Below are 18,005 nucleotides of genomic sequence, written 5' to 3' on the forward strand. Positions count from 1 at the left end.
GCTAAATTCTGAGATAGTTTCTGGCACAGAGACGATGAGAAGCAGCAGTGCCAACAGTGCTAAATCCTTGTCCAAGGGCAGGAGAAGACCAATGTCTCAGCTCAATCAATGAGACAGAGAGAGCACAATTCCCCTTCCTCTGCCTCTTTGTTCTAGTCAGGCCCTCAATGTATTAGATAATGCCCATTCGCCTTGGGGAGATCTGCTTTATTCAGTCTACTGATTCAAATGGAAACACCCTCACAGACATATCCAGAGACCATGTTTAACTAGATAACTAAACATCCCATGACCAGGCCAAGCTGACGCATAAACTTAACCATCACAACCTCAAATGTAAAGTCAGGATTTCAACTAATCTGTAGGCAGCATGAGTCCACTATGTACTTTATGTACTGGGAGAAATCGCACGAGTATGAGAATTTCATTTTGGGACAATGAATCTGATGTTGGTTTGTAATATGAAATGCAGAAGAGATCCGAAAAGACACTACATGTGAGTCTTGACATGTGAGGTAATAAAAGCCAAACTCCAGAGTTTATGGAGAATGTGGGAAGGAAAACAAGGGATAGTTGTCAAAGTAATCCTTAAGTTTTCAGTGCTTTCAGTGAGTTAAGAATTGTGTGAAGTGCCATTTAAATCTCACAGAAACCTTGCATGGATCAGACGCTGAAATCTGAGACAATCCAGATTCAGGTTAAGTCACTTCCATGAAGTCATACTTCAGAGATTCAAACCCAGCTCTGTGATAAACTCATACTTCCTCTGTGTTGCTCTACCTCTTGCCAAATAGATAAATCAGTCAGCAGGTGCACATGGTATAGACAACTTAGATATAGTTCATCTTTCAGGATTTTCTTCACATTTTACAAATGTCCAGTGATTTTGGTAAAGCCAGGAAAGAGAAAAACAGCTAGGATTGAGTTTCCTCTTGTCCTCATTTGTAAGTCAACTTGAATTAGACCAGATTACCAAAAATCACCTAGAGACTGAAGCTCAAGAAACTCTGGGGTCACTCTTTTTTATTTAATGAAACTACCAAAGATGTCCAGTGTGAGTTCTGTGAAGGGGAGACCGCTGTGACTTTTAGTTCTTAACATGATGTGGATATACATGTGGCAGGCAGAATGATGGCTCCTCTAAACGGTATCCATGTCCTAATCCCTAGAACATGTAAATGTTATATCTTTTTGGCAAAAAAAAAAAGGACACTGCATATATAACTCAACTGAGGATTTTTGAGATGGAGTAAGTATCCTGGTTTATCTACAGGAGCCCTAAGTGCCATCACATGTATCCTTATAGGAGACAAGTAGACAGATGGCAGAATAGGAGAAGGCAATGTGACCACAGAGGCAGAGACTGGAGAGATACCACCACAGGACAAGGATTGCTGGCAGCCACCAGGAACATGAAGAGTCAAGGAACAGAGTCTCCAGTGAGGGGACATGACCCTGTTACACTTTGATTTTGTCCAGTGTTACTGATTTTGGACATCTGCTCCTGGCCTCCAGAAATATGAGAGAACAAATTTCTGTTGTTTTAAGTCACCCTTTGTGATAATTTGCTACAGCAGCTACAGAAAACTAATACAGTGGCCAAAAGACATTGGAAGGCCTAAATCTGAATACCCTAAAAATTCAATAATGCATCACCGGATTATATCCTTTTCACAGAGAAAAAAAAAAGTGGGGAGGGGATACTTCCCTTGTCAGTACCTTAAAAGGGATTTGACTTGACCTTGGAAAACAGAATATTATGGCTTCCCAGACTTTGTTTACTTCATGTGTAGAGTATTTTACAGTCATTCCTTCCATACTGCCCATTTAAATTGTCACTATCACAGATTTGACTGATGTTAGATGTTAGAACTGACAAAATAAATGAGTGCTAATAAAACAGGGAAGTGTTCTGCCGTTGAGCTACTGAAGCGATGCGATGCTTTCTAACACCACCGTGAAACCAAATAATTGGATACCATGATGAATTCGAGGTATTACAATTTTGATGGTGTTAGGATTATGATAAGTGTGAAACAGTAATGCCATGTTCCTTTTGTCCATAGGCCCGGTGGGATGGTCTGACTGGGCGCATTACCTTCAATAAAACCGATGGCTTGAGGAAGGATTTTGATCTGGACATTATTAGTCTCAAAGAAGAAGGAACTGAAAAGGTAACCTTCTCAATAATAAATTTCAGAATAAAATAAAGAGCACTGTTTAAGCATTTTAATTGTACCCACAAATAGCAGAGCGATAAGATGATTTTCTTAGCATGTTCATTTATGGCCAGTTTTTAGCTCTCTCTCCATACTCTGCTGATAGATGCTGACGTGCTAGTTTCTGAAATTGTGTGTTATTAATAGCAATGCTAACATTCATCTAGTGCTTAGTTTATACAGCAGGCATGATTACAGTATTAAATACATATGGCCCTGTGGGTAAGCTGTCATTAGCCCCATCTCTCAAAGGTTTTAGGAAATTGAGTTTAGATGTGGAAAACAAGGAGTTTGTCAGTGATTTATCTATGGAATGGTTTCCAAGTTCTACTCAGCAATGAATTTTAATTGCACTTGAGATTGACAGAAGGACAGACTAAAGTAGGAGAGAAAGGACTTACTGGAGCCTTGATTTTAGGAAGAAATAGGCCAAAAAATCATTTTTATGCTGCATTCTGATCTTAGGATTATTTTAGTTGTAATTCTTAATCTCTCAAAGTTTCAAGTTCCATAGGAGCTCATGCAGAGTAATGCAAATGTGAACTATTTAGTTAAATAATAACAATAATGGTCAAAGAACGTGGCTTCTTGGTGTATTTTATTATACTAATTTTATTATTCACAATTATGTACTGGAATTAATTAACACTTATATTGTGAAGATTTTTGCCCTTTAGGACTTAAAGGAAAAAAAAAAAGCTTTGAAACCCCCCAAACAATCATCTGAAAATCAAAATTCTGAAATCCAACATTTTTTTTTTCACTGTAGTGGACAAGAAGGTACATTTCCTATAGAAGAGTACCTTTGGCAACCAGTTACTTACTTAACTGAAATGTTTGGGTAGATTTTAAAAATGAGATAAGATTTCCATTTATGTTCTGTTTCTTTTGGTTACTAAAACATATTTTTTTAAGGTCCCGACTATGCCCCATTCCTAAATAGCCTAATTAAAACAAACAAAGATTAATTAGGCTGAATGTAATAGATGGTGACCACTGGTGTGGAAACGTTTGAGGAAAATTATTAGTTTGCAGCTCGGAGGGTACACATTATGTGCACAGGTTCCCATTTCGAAAATGCCCTCTCTTCCTGGCTCTGTCTCTCTGCCTCTCTCTGTGTCTCTGTCTCTGCCTCTCTCCCTCTCTCTCTCTGGCTCTTCCTGGCCCTCTCTCTATGTCTGTCTGTCTGTCTGTCTCTCCCCCCGCCCTGTCTTTCCATCTCTCTGCCTCTTTCCCTGGGGTCTCTTCACTTGGATTTGCTGGTTTGTTAGTTTAACACGTCTGACAGAGCACGAGGCACCCACCTCGCCTCCATCAGGGCTGTGGACACAAAAGAAAAGAAAAGAATATTTTTAGGGACTGAAAGCTTCTAATGGCTGTTTAAAAAAAAAAAAAAAATGTCTGCTCTTCTGTGCATGCCTCTCTCCCCCCTCCACCACTCTGTTAATGTATAGAAGTGAATGGGGAAGAAAAGCTGTTAAGAAAACATCGCTCTGGCTCCGACGTGTGATAGAAGAGACGGAGCCATCATTGTGTCTTCACAGCTATTTATACACGGCAATATTATGCACACTCCATTGGTGTTTTCCCATCAAAGACAAAATCAAATTAGATGAAAGTGTTTTCTCAATTTGTTTCTTATCTCTTCATTGTTTGCAATAACTTTTCTTTCTTCAGGTGACTTGGGCTCCATTCCTGGAAGGAATGACTGGGCCTTAAGGCAATGGGGAAGCCAGCCCGTCTCTCTCAGGAACCACGGGAGGAGATGCCCAATTTTTTCATGTCAGCCTCTCATGGGGTCCACAGAGAAAATTGTTTATAAAAAAAAAGTCCCATTTTTTCACTTCCACTCAAGTTCCTATTGCCTGGATGCCCATAATCAAAGAACATGTCATCAAGTGTAGTGTGCTTTCTTCTTGCTTAGCAATAGTGTGTGTGTGAGTGTGTAGATTGATTCTGCTTATGGAAATACCTTGAACAGGTCTTCTTAAAGAATGATGAAGACCCTTTCACTCTGCAACAAAGCTGTGCATATTAAAATGATCTTTAGATGATTTTTTTTTTTTTATGTGGGAAAGGAAAAGTGAACATCGGGCTGTACTACTAAGTGGAAGTAACTTCTGTGGGACCCAAGTACTTAGTTCATCTCTTTACTGTGTTCAGGTTTTATGTGCAAGATAAATTAACGTGCATCTTGCAAGATTCCAAACAGTGGGTGGGGAATGTACCACGCTGAGCGCTCACACACCTTGATACTTCTGGGTTCCATGCTCCATTTTAATTAAGTGCTATTTTTATTTTTCCTTCTGAAAACCAAGGCTGCTGGCGAAGTGTCTAAACACTTATATAAAGTGTGGAAGAAGGTTTGTACTCGGACAAAAACCGCAGGAGCTCTGGGAGTGGGGTGGGGAATGTCAGAGGAGAAGCCTGCACCTTTCTGGTTTTACCCGATGGGTAGATCTCTAATTGCAGTTTAGAGGCAATCATCTGTATAGAGAATGGGGTGATTGAGTATGTTGTCTCTCAATAACATGACTCATGAATTGAAAACACGCTTGAGATGTATTAAATAGTGATGGATTAAATATTTCCCCCCAGATTATTTTTGTTTCTCTCAGGCAGAATCAGTCCTAGTTAGCACTGACAGCAGGTTATTGCAACAGAAGCAGACACTTGTCCATTTATATTCCTTTCCAAACCATTAAATATTTTCCCTAAGAGGCACAAAAACAATAGATTTGATCCATCCGACTGTTCAGATAGGCTAGACTGAGAAGGCTAGGATAAGACATCTCCCTCAAAGTCACCACCATAAAACAGGAGCCATTTTCAGAAATTCCCTTCTCTCAGGAGATATCTTTGTTTTGCGTAGGATCTTTGTCAGTGCATATCGTCTGGCTATTTGTTTCAGAGCCAGTTTCCAGAGGACAAAAACATTAGAGGCTCTGGAAGGGAAATGAGATTATCTTGTAAATTCTAACACCCCCTATTTCATAGTTTATTGTACAGTATCATGTTGTCAATGAATGCAACAGATTTATTGTATAGGCAAATGTTAGACATTAAAAACATTTGGATCAGGAAAATGTCCGAGTGATACGCAAACATTGTCTTTTGTTTTCTCTCTCTCTCCCTAAACCTAATTGCTAAAATATCTAATGATTGACGGGTGCAACTTGAATTACTTCAGGTTGTTCAACTTGAATGGTTTTGTTGGGTTTGCTTTTATCTTCCAAATTATCATTTAAGCCGTGGAAAGTGTAAACAGTTTCTCCTTGTGGTCCAAAACTTGAATTCTTTTGGTAGTACTCAGTAGATGAGTTCAAAAATGTCCTTTTAAGTTTAAAAACATGTAAGTTTAATATCCATGTTTTAATCTTCAATGAATCAGACTACCAAAGGCATAGGGAAGGCAATCCCGTTTCCTTATTGCTAATAAATAGACGGACCTAACTGGCCCCCAGAAAGAAGCTTATTCCACTAATCCAGCTTGAGACTCCAGGCACTTTATGCAATGTTGAATTAATTCAAACCAAATATCCTAGGGAATGGAATCCAAGCTCTGAAATTACTTGCAGGGGAGGGGAATGTCCTCTATTTGTCACTAAACTGCAATCATCACTTCCCACCCACACTTCCCAGGGATACAACATCATGCCTTTGTACCTCTCCCTTCTTGCTGACCTAACATTGCCTGCGTCGTAAGTTGCATATACTGTGGTGTGCTGTTTTGTGTTACGACTGCTCATCAACAATTTACAGTAACACGAGCACTGGCACATAAGATCTATTGTCCTTTTCCAACAAGACGCCCATTCAAATTCCAAAAGCTCTTTGAATGCTGACCTTATTGAGTATAGAAGAGTCCACCTGCATTTTTTTCCCAAAAGAAGATGTAGCAATCTTTCCAAAGTCTGTCACTAAAATATGTGTTCATAAGTCTCATGGTACAAGAAACTGACAAGTCTTTTATTTTCTTTCCTACATACTTGATATTTCACTCAGCAATTTTGGATTTTGACTTTATCTGGATCACTCTGTAGGTCTGGAAATGGATGCTAGTCACTCTCTGAACACCCTTTTGTTGTGTCACTTTTTAAAAAAAGTTTACTTAACGTCATTTAGGCACTCATTTTCAGAAGATTCTCTTACTTGTCCTAGATAATAAATGGCTGCTCCCGCATGCCCGTTTACAAAGTGAAAGAAGGCAAGACCAGACAATTTAGCTCTTGAGTGTTCCTCCCCACAAATAATTGATCCACCCTCTGCTACTTCTCACTGGCAAATTACGGCTCTCTGCTTTTGCTCTATGGTTTGAAAATTGAGGTTCTGCTTCCTGGAGGCACTCCTCTAAGGTCAGAGAACAAGACTGAAATACTAAATGCCCAGGCATCTGGTTAACTGTATCCCTCCCTCCAATGCACAGGACTCCTGAGATCTTGTTTCTTTTGAAAGAGACATTCATTTGCTGATGTGTCCATTTAATTAACAGGTAAAGTCAGTTGACTACTTATCTTCAAAATATACACATACACATGTACACACAAGACTTCTGTTTTGCTGGTTAAACAATTCAAAAACAGAAGGCTGTGGTCATTCAAACTACATATGTATACTGTCCACTTCCCAGGAATAACCTTGGAATAACCTTGATACTCTTCACATTTAAAAAGACCTCTGTTACACAGATAGTAGGAAAAAATATTCTCCCTTTCTCATTTCACGGAAGAAAGTTCACACTGAATGGGACTCTGGGACTCAGTTGATTGGAAATGCTGCAGCAATGATATCTGAACTCCTCACTCTGGGTCGGGATGGTAAAAGAAATAAAAGCCAGACATTAAGATGTGGGACACATTTGTGCACCGTTTCAAGTTTGTATGTTAAAAGAGAATGATATTGTGAGGCCATTCAATACTACCATTTTCAAATATTAGTATAGTTCCTTCAAACACACTTGACATCAATAGAAATTAATTAAGAGAACACATTCCATCACTTAACAAATAGGTTACAAACACAGTTATTTTCTCCACTTTTCAATACTTAATTAAGTTAGGTTCCATTCTCCCCAGTGCCTAAGTCGAGTTTTAATTAGAAGTATAGCCACAGCCCAATTTATACACATCATTCATCAAGTTAGTAGTCAATTGCTCACAACGTAAAGTATAGCTTTGGATGAAAACCAACAGACTCCAGGTATGTCTATCTGAGTTATGTTTCCTAAAAACAAAGGTCTTTGCCTCAAAAAAGTGGGAGAAGAAGTACACATTGAGAAGAAAGAGCAGAAAAAGTTGTCCCCCTTTCCTGAGTTTAAACCAACCAAAGAAATCTGAAGATTCTTCAGCTCACAGATGTTGTGTGCATTGGCTGTGTTCTATGACAGGTATCAACCTTGACAGTAGAAAGACTAAATGGGTATTAAAGGTGCTGTCCTATATCCCAAGCCTGCATCTAGGAACCTCATTACAGACAGACTCAAAATACTTCCAAAAGCAAACACTAGCTCCAAGCCCCCATTAACCTAGACCTGTCTCCCTATCTCATTGGCCAACTAACTCTTACTAAGCATAGAAAGAAAACAGTGCCATTGAAATAGTTCCCACTGATGTGTGGATGTGTGATAGTTCTTGAAACTTCCTCAAAAAATTTATGTGTCTGAAAAGAGTATTTGTCAAGCTAAATGAATTTCCAGCTGCTATATTTAGGCAATAAATCAAAGTAAAGAGGTAGAAAAGGAAAGAAGAGGCATAACATTCCCACTGGTGATATTTTATTTAATCATCAGAAAAGCCCTCCTTCCTCCACTTTGCTGATGAGGAATTGAGGCACAGCAGGGTTAATGAACTTACCCAAGGTCACACTGCTGGGATATTGCAAAGCTAAGAGCTGGACAAAAGTCTGTCTGTAATGCTTATATTCTGCCCAGGCAGGCAATGTCTTCCCATTGGGAGACTATATTCAGGGATCAAACATGGGTCTACCCCAGCCTACCTCAGAGTGTGTCCAAGTGTTAGTGTTCCTCAATTGCCCCTGTACTTCATGGCTCCTCTACTTAATCTGCCTCTAAATTAAAATAAATAAATAAATAATTTCACTCACAATCCAAATTTTTCCCAGCAGGGCAAGCTTGAAGAAGTCACTGGGGCAGCTATTTGAATTCCCTTTATTATCAATGTTTGTGTAGCTCTTAACAATTACCAACACTTTTACGTGTACCTTCTTATTTGGTCTTCTCCATATCCAGATGACGTACTTTACAGTTAGAGAACCAGAGCTCAGAAAGGTTACCAGCTTGCCCAAGGTCACGCAGACATTAGCTTTGCCTGCCTTTAAAACACATCTGCATTCTGTCTGTCTCACCAGGCTGGCGATAAATGCCTACAGAAAGCTTCAGATAAACAGCTTGGTTCCCTGAGGCTTTTCTCCTAGGTTTCTCCAAAAGCTAAACAAATCAATGTACTTCTTTAGAGCCTACAAACCCAGGAGTGACTTGGCCACTGGAGAAAACTGTGGGTCATTAATTTTTAAAAGAACATTGGGTTTCACTGACTAGTAATCACCATGGGTGGTTCTGTGATAGATCAATGAGCAATAAGAATGAAACCCTTGCTGAAGGAGTTCATAGTGCAGTGCACAGACATAACAAATAAACAGAAGAGTAATAGGCACCCCTGCCCAGCACTGACTCCTCAATGAAGACAGGGTCAGTCTACTGTTCCTCCACACTTTTTTCTTCCATTTATGTTTTTCCCTTTTAGATGCCCCATCTCTCCATCATCCAGCTAGCTCCTTTCATCTCATTCCTTATAAATTTTACAGACACCAATGGTACCACTTTGGCAATGTGAGGTTTGTATCACTAGAACATAAGCTCTGCCAGTGAAGAAAGCTTTGGTTGTTTTGTCCATTGCTACGTCCTCCAATGCCCAGAAAACGGCATGGCATAGAATAGGCGCTCAACACATACATATTGGAAGAAAAATCTGATACTCATTTAAGAATTCTTTATTTAAAAAAGAACAGTGAGCTTAATATATTAATAAACAAAAAGACCTCTCCCCACTCTATCCAAAATGGCACTAATTTTTCCTGTTCCCTGTGCACACTTATTCCTTTGTCGTTCATTTTCCCACAGTGAGTGGCTTCAGTGTCTTCTCCCCAGACTCTAAGCTTTTATGTCCATTCCTGGTGTAGAAGGGGCCTCGCTTTAATGTAAATGGGGTCACTGACAGCCAGCAGCCTCTGATGTATTATGTTCTGTGTAGATTGGGATTTGGAACTCCAACAGTGGGCTTAACATGACCGATGGCAATAAAGACAGGTCCAACAATATCACAGATTCACTGGCCAACCGGACACTCATCGTCACCACCATTTTGGTAAGTAGACTGAGTGGAATTCAGGGTCTTCTCCATACTCCTGCCCTAGACTTTGAAGAATTCTTCAGCTATCTTTTTCATGCCAACAACTTTGTCTGCAAATGCCTATTTTTAATTTTTAATTAGGACACTAAAAACTCATGTTTGTATGCACCTATAATTGTACTGAATTAGAAGCTTCCTGTAATGTTCTGCATATCTCCTACCTTCAATCCTTTCTCAACTCTGCCCTGTTCCACTCTCTGGCCCCACTCAGCTAGTCTCCCTTGCTGCCTGGCTGCTGGTTGGCTTCGTCCAAATAGACACTCTGGCAAGAGATCAAGGAAGTAGGGAAAGAGAAGTAAGAACATTTTACTCCTGCCACTCCAGTGGTTTTCTCAGAACCTCTATGCTTCATAACCACAGTTTTTATTCTGTCAGTGATCCTGCTTCCAGACCTCTGCTGTCTTGGATTCCAGGAGCACTATTTCCTCCTGCCTGCCTTAGCCATAAGTGCTACAAGCTTCCTTATTATGTTGGTTCCTGGATGTTTATACGCCACCATTCCTCCCACCTCCATTCCTATTGGCTCCCTTTGCCTTGTTCACACCTCTGTAAATAACCCCTTTACTAAGAAGTTTTTCAAAACCCAAGTGAGGGGACTTTCTGCTACTAATTAGAACCCTGACCATACCCCCATCCTGTCATTGTATATCCACAGGTTGTTCATTTTTTTTCTCTTTTCCAGCCCTAACCCAAAGAATTAAAGTCAGGAGTGGCCACCTCTAAAATCTTTCAGACATTCCTGCTTTATTTGATTCAGTCTCTAATGATAGACCAATTTATTTATGAAACCGTTAACTTCTGAGAATTGTTCATCCATAATAAAAATAGTTTTGTTTTTCTGGTGACTACTTTCCCAGCAACCAACTCTTGGAAATGTAGAATTTTCTATTTCTAACAGTTTGTTTGAGGATAAGCCTAAATGGTTCTTAAATGTCTGGGGGAAAAATGTATGAGAAGCTATAGGACATACCAGTAATTTAGTAACTATCATATGTTATAAAATAAATTTTCATTTAGCCAAATGAAAATAAGGTTAAAGGTGGTAGTAAGGAAATGCTAATTATTCATGGAATAGGGGATTTATTATGTAAGCATATAAGCAAAGAATTACCAAATATAAGATTTGAAGTATTTGAGTTCAAATAAGAAGACAGAACTGATAATATAAGAAGACATCGAAATAGTCTTTGTACAAGATACCCTAAAGAAAACCAATGAAAATATGAAGATAAAAGTGAATAGTGAAACTGAAATGAAATTTAACTGAGAGATGAAGAAATGAGAATATTTAGTAGGTAGGAAGTTTGAAGACTAAGAAGCCGTAGTTGTTGATTTAAATTTCCTTTTTGTTCATAGACAAAGCTCTCATGTAAAAGCCAGGAAGGAGGGGGAACATGCAAGGAAGTCTGGGTGTGGGGATAGATGAAGGCCAGACACCCAGACATCTGGTCCTTCATTGCTGGACCTCAACTGTGTCCTCAACTGTGTCCGTATCATACTAGTCACTCACAGCCCTGTCCTCAGCAGTGGAGGAAAACAGTCTCATTCACATGCTGAAAAAGGAGAGATACTAATATGGGAAATGTTCTGTATTGGTAGAGGGTATAAGGAAAATGAGTTTAGGGAAGGCAGGAAGGTGAGTGACTAACTTACTTACTCTGAAATCTTAATAATCATTTTCAAATATTTTATACTTTCTGACTGTTGATGGAGGAAATTCTGCCTTCCTTATAACAGGGCTTTCCTATTTGATTTGTTTCATTTAGGAAGAACCCTATGTGATGTACAGGAAATCTGATAAGCCTTTATATGGAAATGACAGATTTGAAGGTTATTGCCTGGACCTGTTGAAGGAATTGTCCAACATCTTGGGTTTCATTTATGACGTCAAACTTGTCCCTGATGGTAAATACGGAGCTCAGAATGACAAAGGAGAGTGGAATGGAATGGTCAAAGAACTTATAGATCATGTAAGCAGAAATGCATCTTTTATATGTGTGTTTTAAGTGTCTTACAAAATGCATAGCAAGAGGTAAGAGAAAAAAACGATTGAGTCGGGGTCAGAAGAAATGTCATGGGTTTTTTTGTTTGTTTGTTTGTTTGTTTGTTTTGAACCCTAATAATGGTTTAAGGAGTAGGAGAAAACAACAAGGAAATGGAGTTTGCTTATGTAGAAGGGTAAGTAAGGACACAAACTGAGGACAAAAATTTATAGGTCCGTTTTTCATGCTGAAGAATAAACCAGAGTGATTCTTAAATTTGATAATGAATTCTACAGTTTGCAGCTTAAAGTCTCATCTTGTCATCTGATTTTATGACCAAGAGGCTCCTTCCTTGTTTGGCTCACTGTCCTTTTTAAAGATAACCCCCAGCAGCATTTTCCTCCATTTAGTTCCAGAATGTATATATATGTCTGTCTGTTTGTATTTCATACCTTCTGGTTTTTCTTTTTGCTAATAAATACTATTTCACAAGAACAACTGTGTAAATCAACCGTTTTTATGCTAGAGCCAATCATTACAGAAGCTTTTTGCATGAGAAACGTTTGGAATTGAGAAATATAGATCAGGAAAAGTCCAGGAAAGTCCAGACATTTGCTGGGAAGTGAGAGGACTAAGACAATGATTTTTAACTTGCTTTTGCAGAAGGCTGATCTGGCAGTGGCTCCTCTTACCATTACCTACGTTCGGGAGAAAGTCATCGACTTCTCCAAACCTTTCATGACCCTCGGCATCAGCATTCTCTACAGGAAGCCCAATGGTACCAATCCGGGAGTCTTCTCCTTCCTCAACCCCCTGTCTCCTGACATTTGGATGTATGTGCTCTTAGCCTGCCTGGGAGTCAGTTGTGTACTCTTTGTAATTGCAAGGTAAGTTTGAGAACTACTGAATTTACAAAAACAGATTTAGGTCAGTCGCATATTATCACGCATGCTCTAGACTAGGTAAACATAGGTTAAGAACTTTAAATGTTATTTTAGTTTTGCCTAGTGCTCTATTCTGTCAAGTTCTTCCTCAAAGGCCATGCTGTGAATGAATATCTTCTGACTTTTTTTAAATAAGGATACTTTTAAAAGACAACAAGAAGATAATTTTTATATTAATTTAATCATCACAGTATTTCAGGCAGCATAAAATGTTTATTTACCTATTTTCCCTGAATTATATTACAACAAAGCAACAGCTCAGTTAATAAATCTCAAATGTTTCAACAGGAAGAGAAAAATGGTGTCCAGATACTTGACCCTTGGAATATTCCATTACACGAAACAGAAGAAAGGTTAGCTAGGAATTATTGTAGCAAATAAGAAACACTGGGTGAAACAAGATTGCATAAGCCTCAGGAACAAAGAAAACTACTTTGAAAATTTGATAAAATTTATTTTTAAAAACTTTAAAGAGTGAAAGAGCATTCTAGAAATAACCATGAAAAAGAAAGATTACTAACAGGTAGAGTCTAGAGGCATGAAATATTTATGCTACCACTGATGATTCAGCTTAGCTTTTATTTTCTGAGATAACTCTATATTTAACCATTCCACTTTACACAATTCTTCAAAGGATCTTTATACCTTTCAGTAGATTATATTTTTCTAAATACCTTTGATGCTGAATTTGAAACACAGCTATTTCATCTTTCTTGGCTTAAACATTTGATATCCCTAGATAGACCATGTAAAAAAAATAATTGCTTTTGTATGTTCCCCACTTGTTTTCAATCTTTTTCATCTTTCAACAAAACTCAGCAAACTTTTTTCCCTGATCAATTTTTGTTTTCCCTCCAGGAATTTCTATGAGAAATATATCTTCATGCCAGCTCTCTGTCATTGTCCACTCTCTGGTTTTGATTAATGCTAGGTAACTCTTTCCCTGGCATAATTATAAAGCTAGCTTGGGAAAATAACCCAGACTAGAAAGTCTTAAAGATGCATGAGACACACAGATACAGTCAAACTAAATGAATATGTGTGCTCACATGTGGTTATTTATACATTCAATATGAAATAGAGGTTTTCTCCATAATTCATGCCTTATAAAGTGTATCATTACCAGATCCCAGGTCATTTTCCAAATTTTGGCCAAGTATTAAGCTACTTTAAATAATGACCAAAGCTCTCTTTCCATAAGTCTCCCCACAGAAGATAATATATTAGTGTGTATGTGCAGTGATACTGTGTTTTTATACTTTAATGTTCTAAATCAGTAGTTCCCAACTAGGAGAGATTTTAATCATTCAGGTAACATTTGTCCATGCTCTAAAAACATTTTTTTGGTTATCACAACTGAGGATGGAAAATGCTACTGACATAAAGTGGGCAGAGTTCATGGATGTCACTGAACACCCTATAGTAGGCAGATAACTCTCAACAAAAAAGAGTAACCTCAAAATGTCAATAGCACCAAGACTGAGAGACCATGTTTTAAAAAATTAAAGAAGATGTTGCTTTGGGTATCAAATTTTAAAAGATAAGTTGCTCACCTCTGGAGGTGCATTTCTTATTACTTCTTAGTAAGTGAAATTAATACTGCCCTAGAATGGCTATATAATAAATGGCCACTTGATGAACATTTGAATAAGGAATAAGAAATTTTGCATTGACTCATTGTTCCATTCTTCTCTTCTGGGGCCCACATTTGTTGGGTGACATTGGAGACAGCAGAGCAACCAAGCAGCAGAGGGACATGGGTTTCCATCTCCCCCAATCTGCTGCTCTGTCTAAGCAGGGATGCTGATGAGTAGAAAAAACAAGACAATGCTGATGACCAGAAATGTTATTTATCATACTGACTTGATCATAGCCAATGGGAGACAGAACATGTAAGCAGCATTCTGAAGTTCTTTCAAGAATACAGGCTGAAAGTACCTTTTTACACCGGACCCCAGCTGTGCCTTTAAATTGCCTTATTTTTATAAGAATATGTCAGAATAATGTGACATTCAGTCATTTTCCCCTCCTCATTTTGACTCTTTCTGTATCAGCAATCAGTGACTCAGAGCCCTATATTTTCTGACTTTATTCTATCTCTATTAGGAAACCCACCCCCCCAATCAATATTATCTACACAATATTCCTACTCACCAACAGCACCATTTATAAACCAGATCTTTGTTTAGCTTTTTCTCCTTGTCTCTCATGGCCTTTCTTCTCACTCTGGGTCTTAGAAAAGTGGGATTGTTGCAAACACCGTTGTGGTGGAATGTGGGGGTGGATAAAAGCTCCCTGCAGTGCACAGGTGTACCATCATGGGGATCCAACTACATTCATCTCTACACTCTTGAATCCATTCCTACTTCCTCTGCATAAAACCCTTAAATATATTTTGGAGATGATTCCCAAAGACAAAACCCTTGTTGCATAGATGTGCCAATTTGCTTTTACTTCCCATCACCATAGTTTGAGACAGTGAACTTGGTCATTCTGCACCAAGAAGCGAAGATGTGAGACAGCTTCCTGCTACCACCTTTGTGGTTTGTCTTCAGAGTTAGTGAAATAGAAATTTAAAAAAATGTAATCTCATAATCATTGTTAGCTCTGGGAAGGTTTTTGAATTTGTGTTTTGAAGTATATCCTTTTATATTCTTTTAAAGGGGAAAAAAATAAAGCCCATCACTGCATTTAGGCTAATGGTCTCACTAGATAGATGTTTAAAAATCATTTGCTAAACTGAATTGAATTCATAAAGTTAGACAAACTAAAGAAAACTATATAAACATTTAAGTTACTATGACTTGTTTAGTTATGATGCTAAAAATGTGCATGTCAGGGTTTTTGGTTTGTGGTTAACCTTTTTTTAATTACTTTTTGGAAAACACTTAACCCCAAGGAATTATGTCTATCATGAACACACAATTTAAATAAACCAAATATCCAGATATCACATCTGCTTACATTTTATGATTTATGTTTATCTTGTTAAAAATGAACATTTTTAAGTTGTCATTTAGTAACAAAAAAAAAAATTAAGAAAACTTTTGACCGTAATTCTAAAGTTATAATACAAACCCAACGGTTATATCACAAGCTTTGTCCTTTAAACGATGAACCATTCTCCCACTCCTTGATGCAGCCCAATATCCATTCCCGGCCATAAAAGAATCCCTTAATTAGAGATTTCCAGTCTCGGGATTGTTTTATATCTCCCATTCAAGTAAAAGCTTGGTATTTATAAACATAAACCCAAAATGAACCTTTACATTTCAACATAATGTTACTCTCTTATATGCAAATTTTGACACCAATACTAAACACATTTGTCCCTTTCTCTGTCATTTTACTAAATATCAATATCAATTGGGAATAACAGCTTCAGAATATCATTGGTGCAGGTCATCATATACTAATTTCCCCCCCAGCTTTCCTGATGCTGACACTGCTGTCTCACTGGCTATCGTTAAGCAGGCATTAGGCATTTCAAGCTAAAATTTCTACATCCAGGCAACAGGTAGACCTATTTTATCATGAAAACCCAGTGTCTTTCAGCAGGGCGTTCTACTGACACTTAATATCCCTCCATTCAATGCAAATCACTCAGAATCCTGGAAAGAAAGAACTTAAAATAATCTTTGCAGAGCAGGCAGAATCATACTGCTGTTTAGACAGTTTTCCTTTCTGCCTTAGAAAATTAGATTAATTGTTCACTTAGAACTGCAAAGTATGAAACACTGACACAAAACCAAAGGCAGCGTTTCAAAGAGGAAAGTGGTGATCTTGCTGGTGGTCGCATAGATGAGGAAGAAGTACCTGAATGTCAGGGGGGTTAGTGGTTGCCCCATTTTATGGTCTGTTGAGAAAGACTCCTTGTGAGTGCGTAAGATTCCTAATTTATTGCAATTAATATTTTAAAATTATTGTACAAGTGACAATGATATTGTTTAAGTAATGGCATCTTTACTGTGCTTACTGTTTCAATTAGTGGGTTCATTAATACTGGTATTCATTTCTTCAGCTCAGCAAACTACTATGGTTAGAAGAGTGTATAAATTCAAAACTTAATTATATTGTTGAAACAGTAATTAAAATGTATTGGCACGGCATTGTCAATTACAGCTATATTCATAAGCTTCACAGGAACCAGCACTGTGTGCCCTGCAGCTGCGGAGGAGGCACAGTCATGAGTTGGATACCATTACTGTGGGGTAAACCATGAGGCTATTATCCCTGTACCCATAAGAATTGATGAGGAGACAGTGTACACTTTCCAGAAGGTGTGCAGGGGGGCTAGAGAATGGTTTTTCATTGAGAGGAGCTGTTTGCCCAGTTCCTTGTGCATGGTTCACAGTGTGTCCTGCTTTTCACTATAGATAATGTATTCACCTTAATCCCGGTTCTCCCCATTGTGTCAGCAACCTGCTATTGTTTACTGCTGAAACCTTATGGCTGGAGAGCATTCCGTATGTTCCCATCGGTTTTATGGGGTTTTAACATTACTCTAATGCTCCTGCTTACATTAAAAGAACCCAATGGCAAATGGCAAAGCTTCCAGTGCTAAGAACTATGGCATTTTAAATCATTTCCAGATCCTTTGCAGAGCATCTGCTTATGTCTCTTTGGGGAAATAAGTGCCCCTTGGCAAGATAGCCCTACAAAATAACCACAGAACAGGCAACTCCTTGGGCTACAGAAGTCAGACAGATATTTGGAAAACAGAGAAAGAACCAAAAGTTTATCCAGTTCCCCAGATTTTTCTTTTCATCCGTCCCAGAGATATCTGGATTCCCTCTTGTTTACTAAAAGGAAACTGAGGCCAGGGAGGTTAAGTGACTTATTCAAGATCAACTTCCTAATTCACTAGGGCTGCTGATCAAGTGACTGTAGCCCATCATTCTATAAATAAAAACAAATCAAAAGGGAATTTTGAGTGTGACATTTCCTAGTGAGACATGCTATGGAGTAAACACTGAGGAATCACTTCCCCCATCCCTGGGCCAGGATACTATTAAGTTTAAACTTCCAGCCTTCAGTGTGCCTGGATGGCTCAGTGACAGAGCATGTGACTCTTGATCTCAGGGTCTTGAGTTCAAGCCCATGCTGGGTGTGGAACCTACTTAAAATATATACATATACTTCATCACTTCCTTTAAAAATTATGATTTTTCTTTCCATACATGAAGTATCCTAAAAACAAATTGAATATACTCCAAATCTTGTCCTTCTTTCTGTTCACTTTTTTGCCCTTGCAGCTCCTTTGGTGCATTACCCAATCACTAAACCACATCCTTCTTTTGAGCATCTGTCCACAGATGCCCCCTGAAGGCAAGTCACCCCTCTTCTTTGTGTCCCCCAGCAGCTAGCAACAAAATGTCTTAACACTATAGTTGGGTAAATCCTTGGGATGAGTGAACCTATCTTTATAGTCAA

The 18,005-nt window shown here is 38.4% G+C and overlaps 1 protein-coding gene across 2 annotated transcripts in view; it reads left to right on the top strand.

The window, feature by feature from the left end:
- The window catches only part of GRIK1 (glutamate ionotropic receptor kainate type subunit 1), a 381,656-nt gene that overhangs the window by 321,855 nt on the left and 41,796 nt on the right, over positions 1-18,005 (top strand). The window contains exons 8-12 of one of the 2 annotated variants that reach the window (XM_044251035.1): positions 2,067-2,174; positions 4,538-4,582; positions 9,488-9,601; positions 11,413-11,616; positions 12,292-12,515. In XM_044251035.1, the coding sequence (XP_044106970.1) occupies positions 2,067-2,174; positions 4,538-4,582; positions 9,488-9,601; positions 11,413-11,616; positions 12,292-12,515 (695 nt within the window). The remainder of the gene's footprint in view (positions 1-2,066; positions 2,175-4,537; positions 4,583-9,487; positions 9,602-11,412; positions 11,617-12,291; positions 12,516-18,005) is intronic. The other variant, XM_044251036.1, reaches the window with a different exon arrangement.

Source organism: Neovison vison, chromosome 6 (genome assembly GCF_020171115.1).
Source record: "Neovison vison isolate M4711 chromosome 6, ASM_NN_V1, whole genome shotgun sequence".
Lineage (NCBI taxonomy): Eukaryota > Metazoa > Chordata > Mammalia > Carnivora > Mustelidae > Neogale > Neogale vison.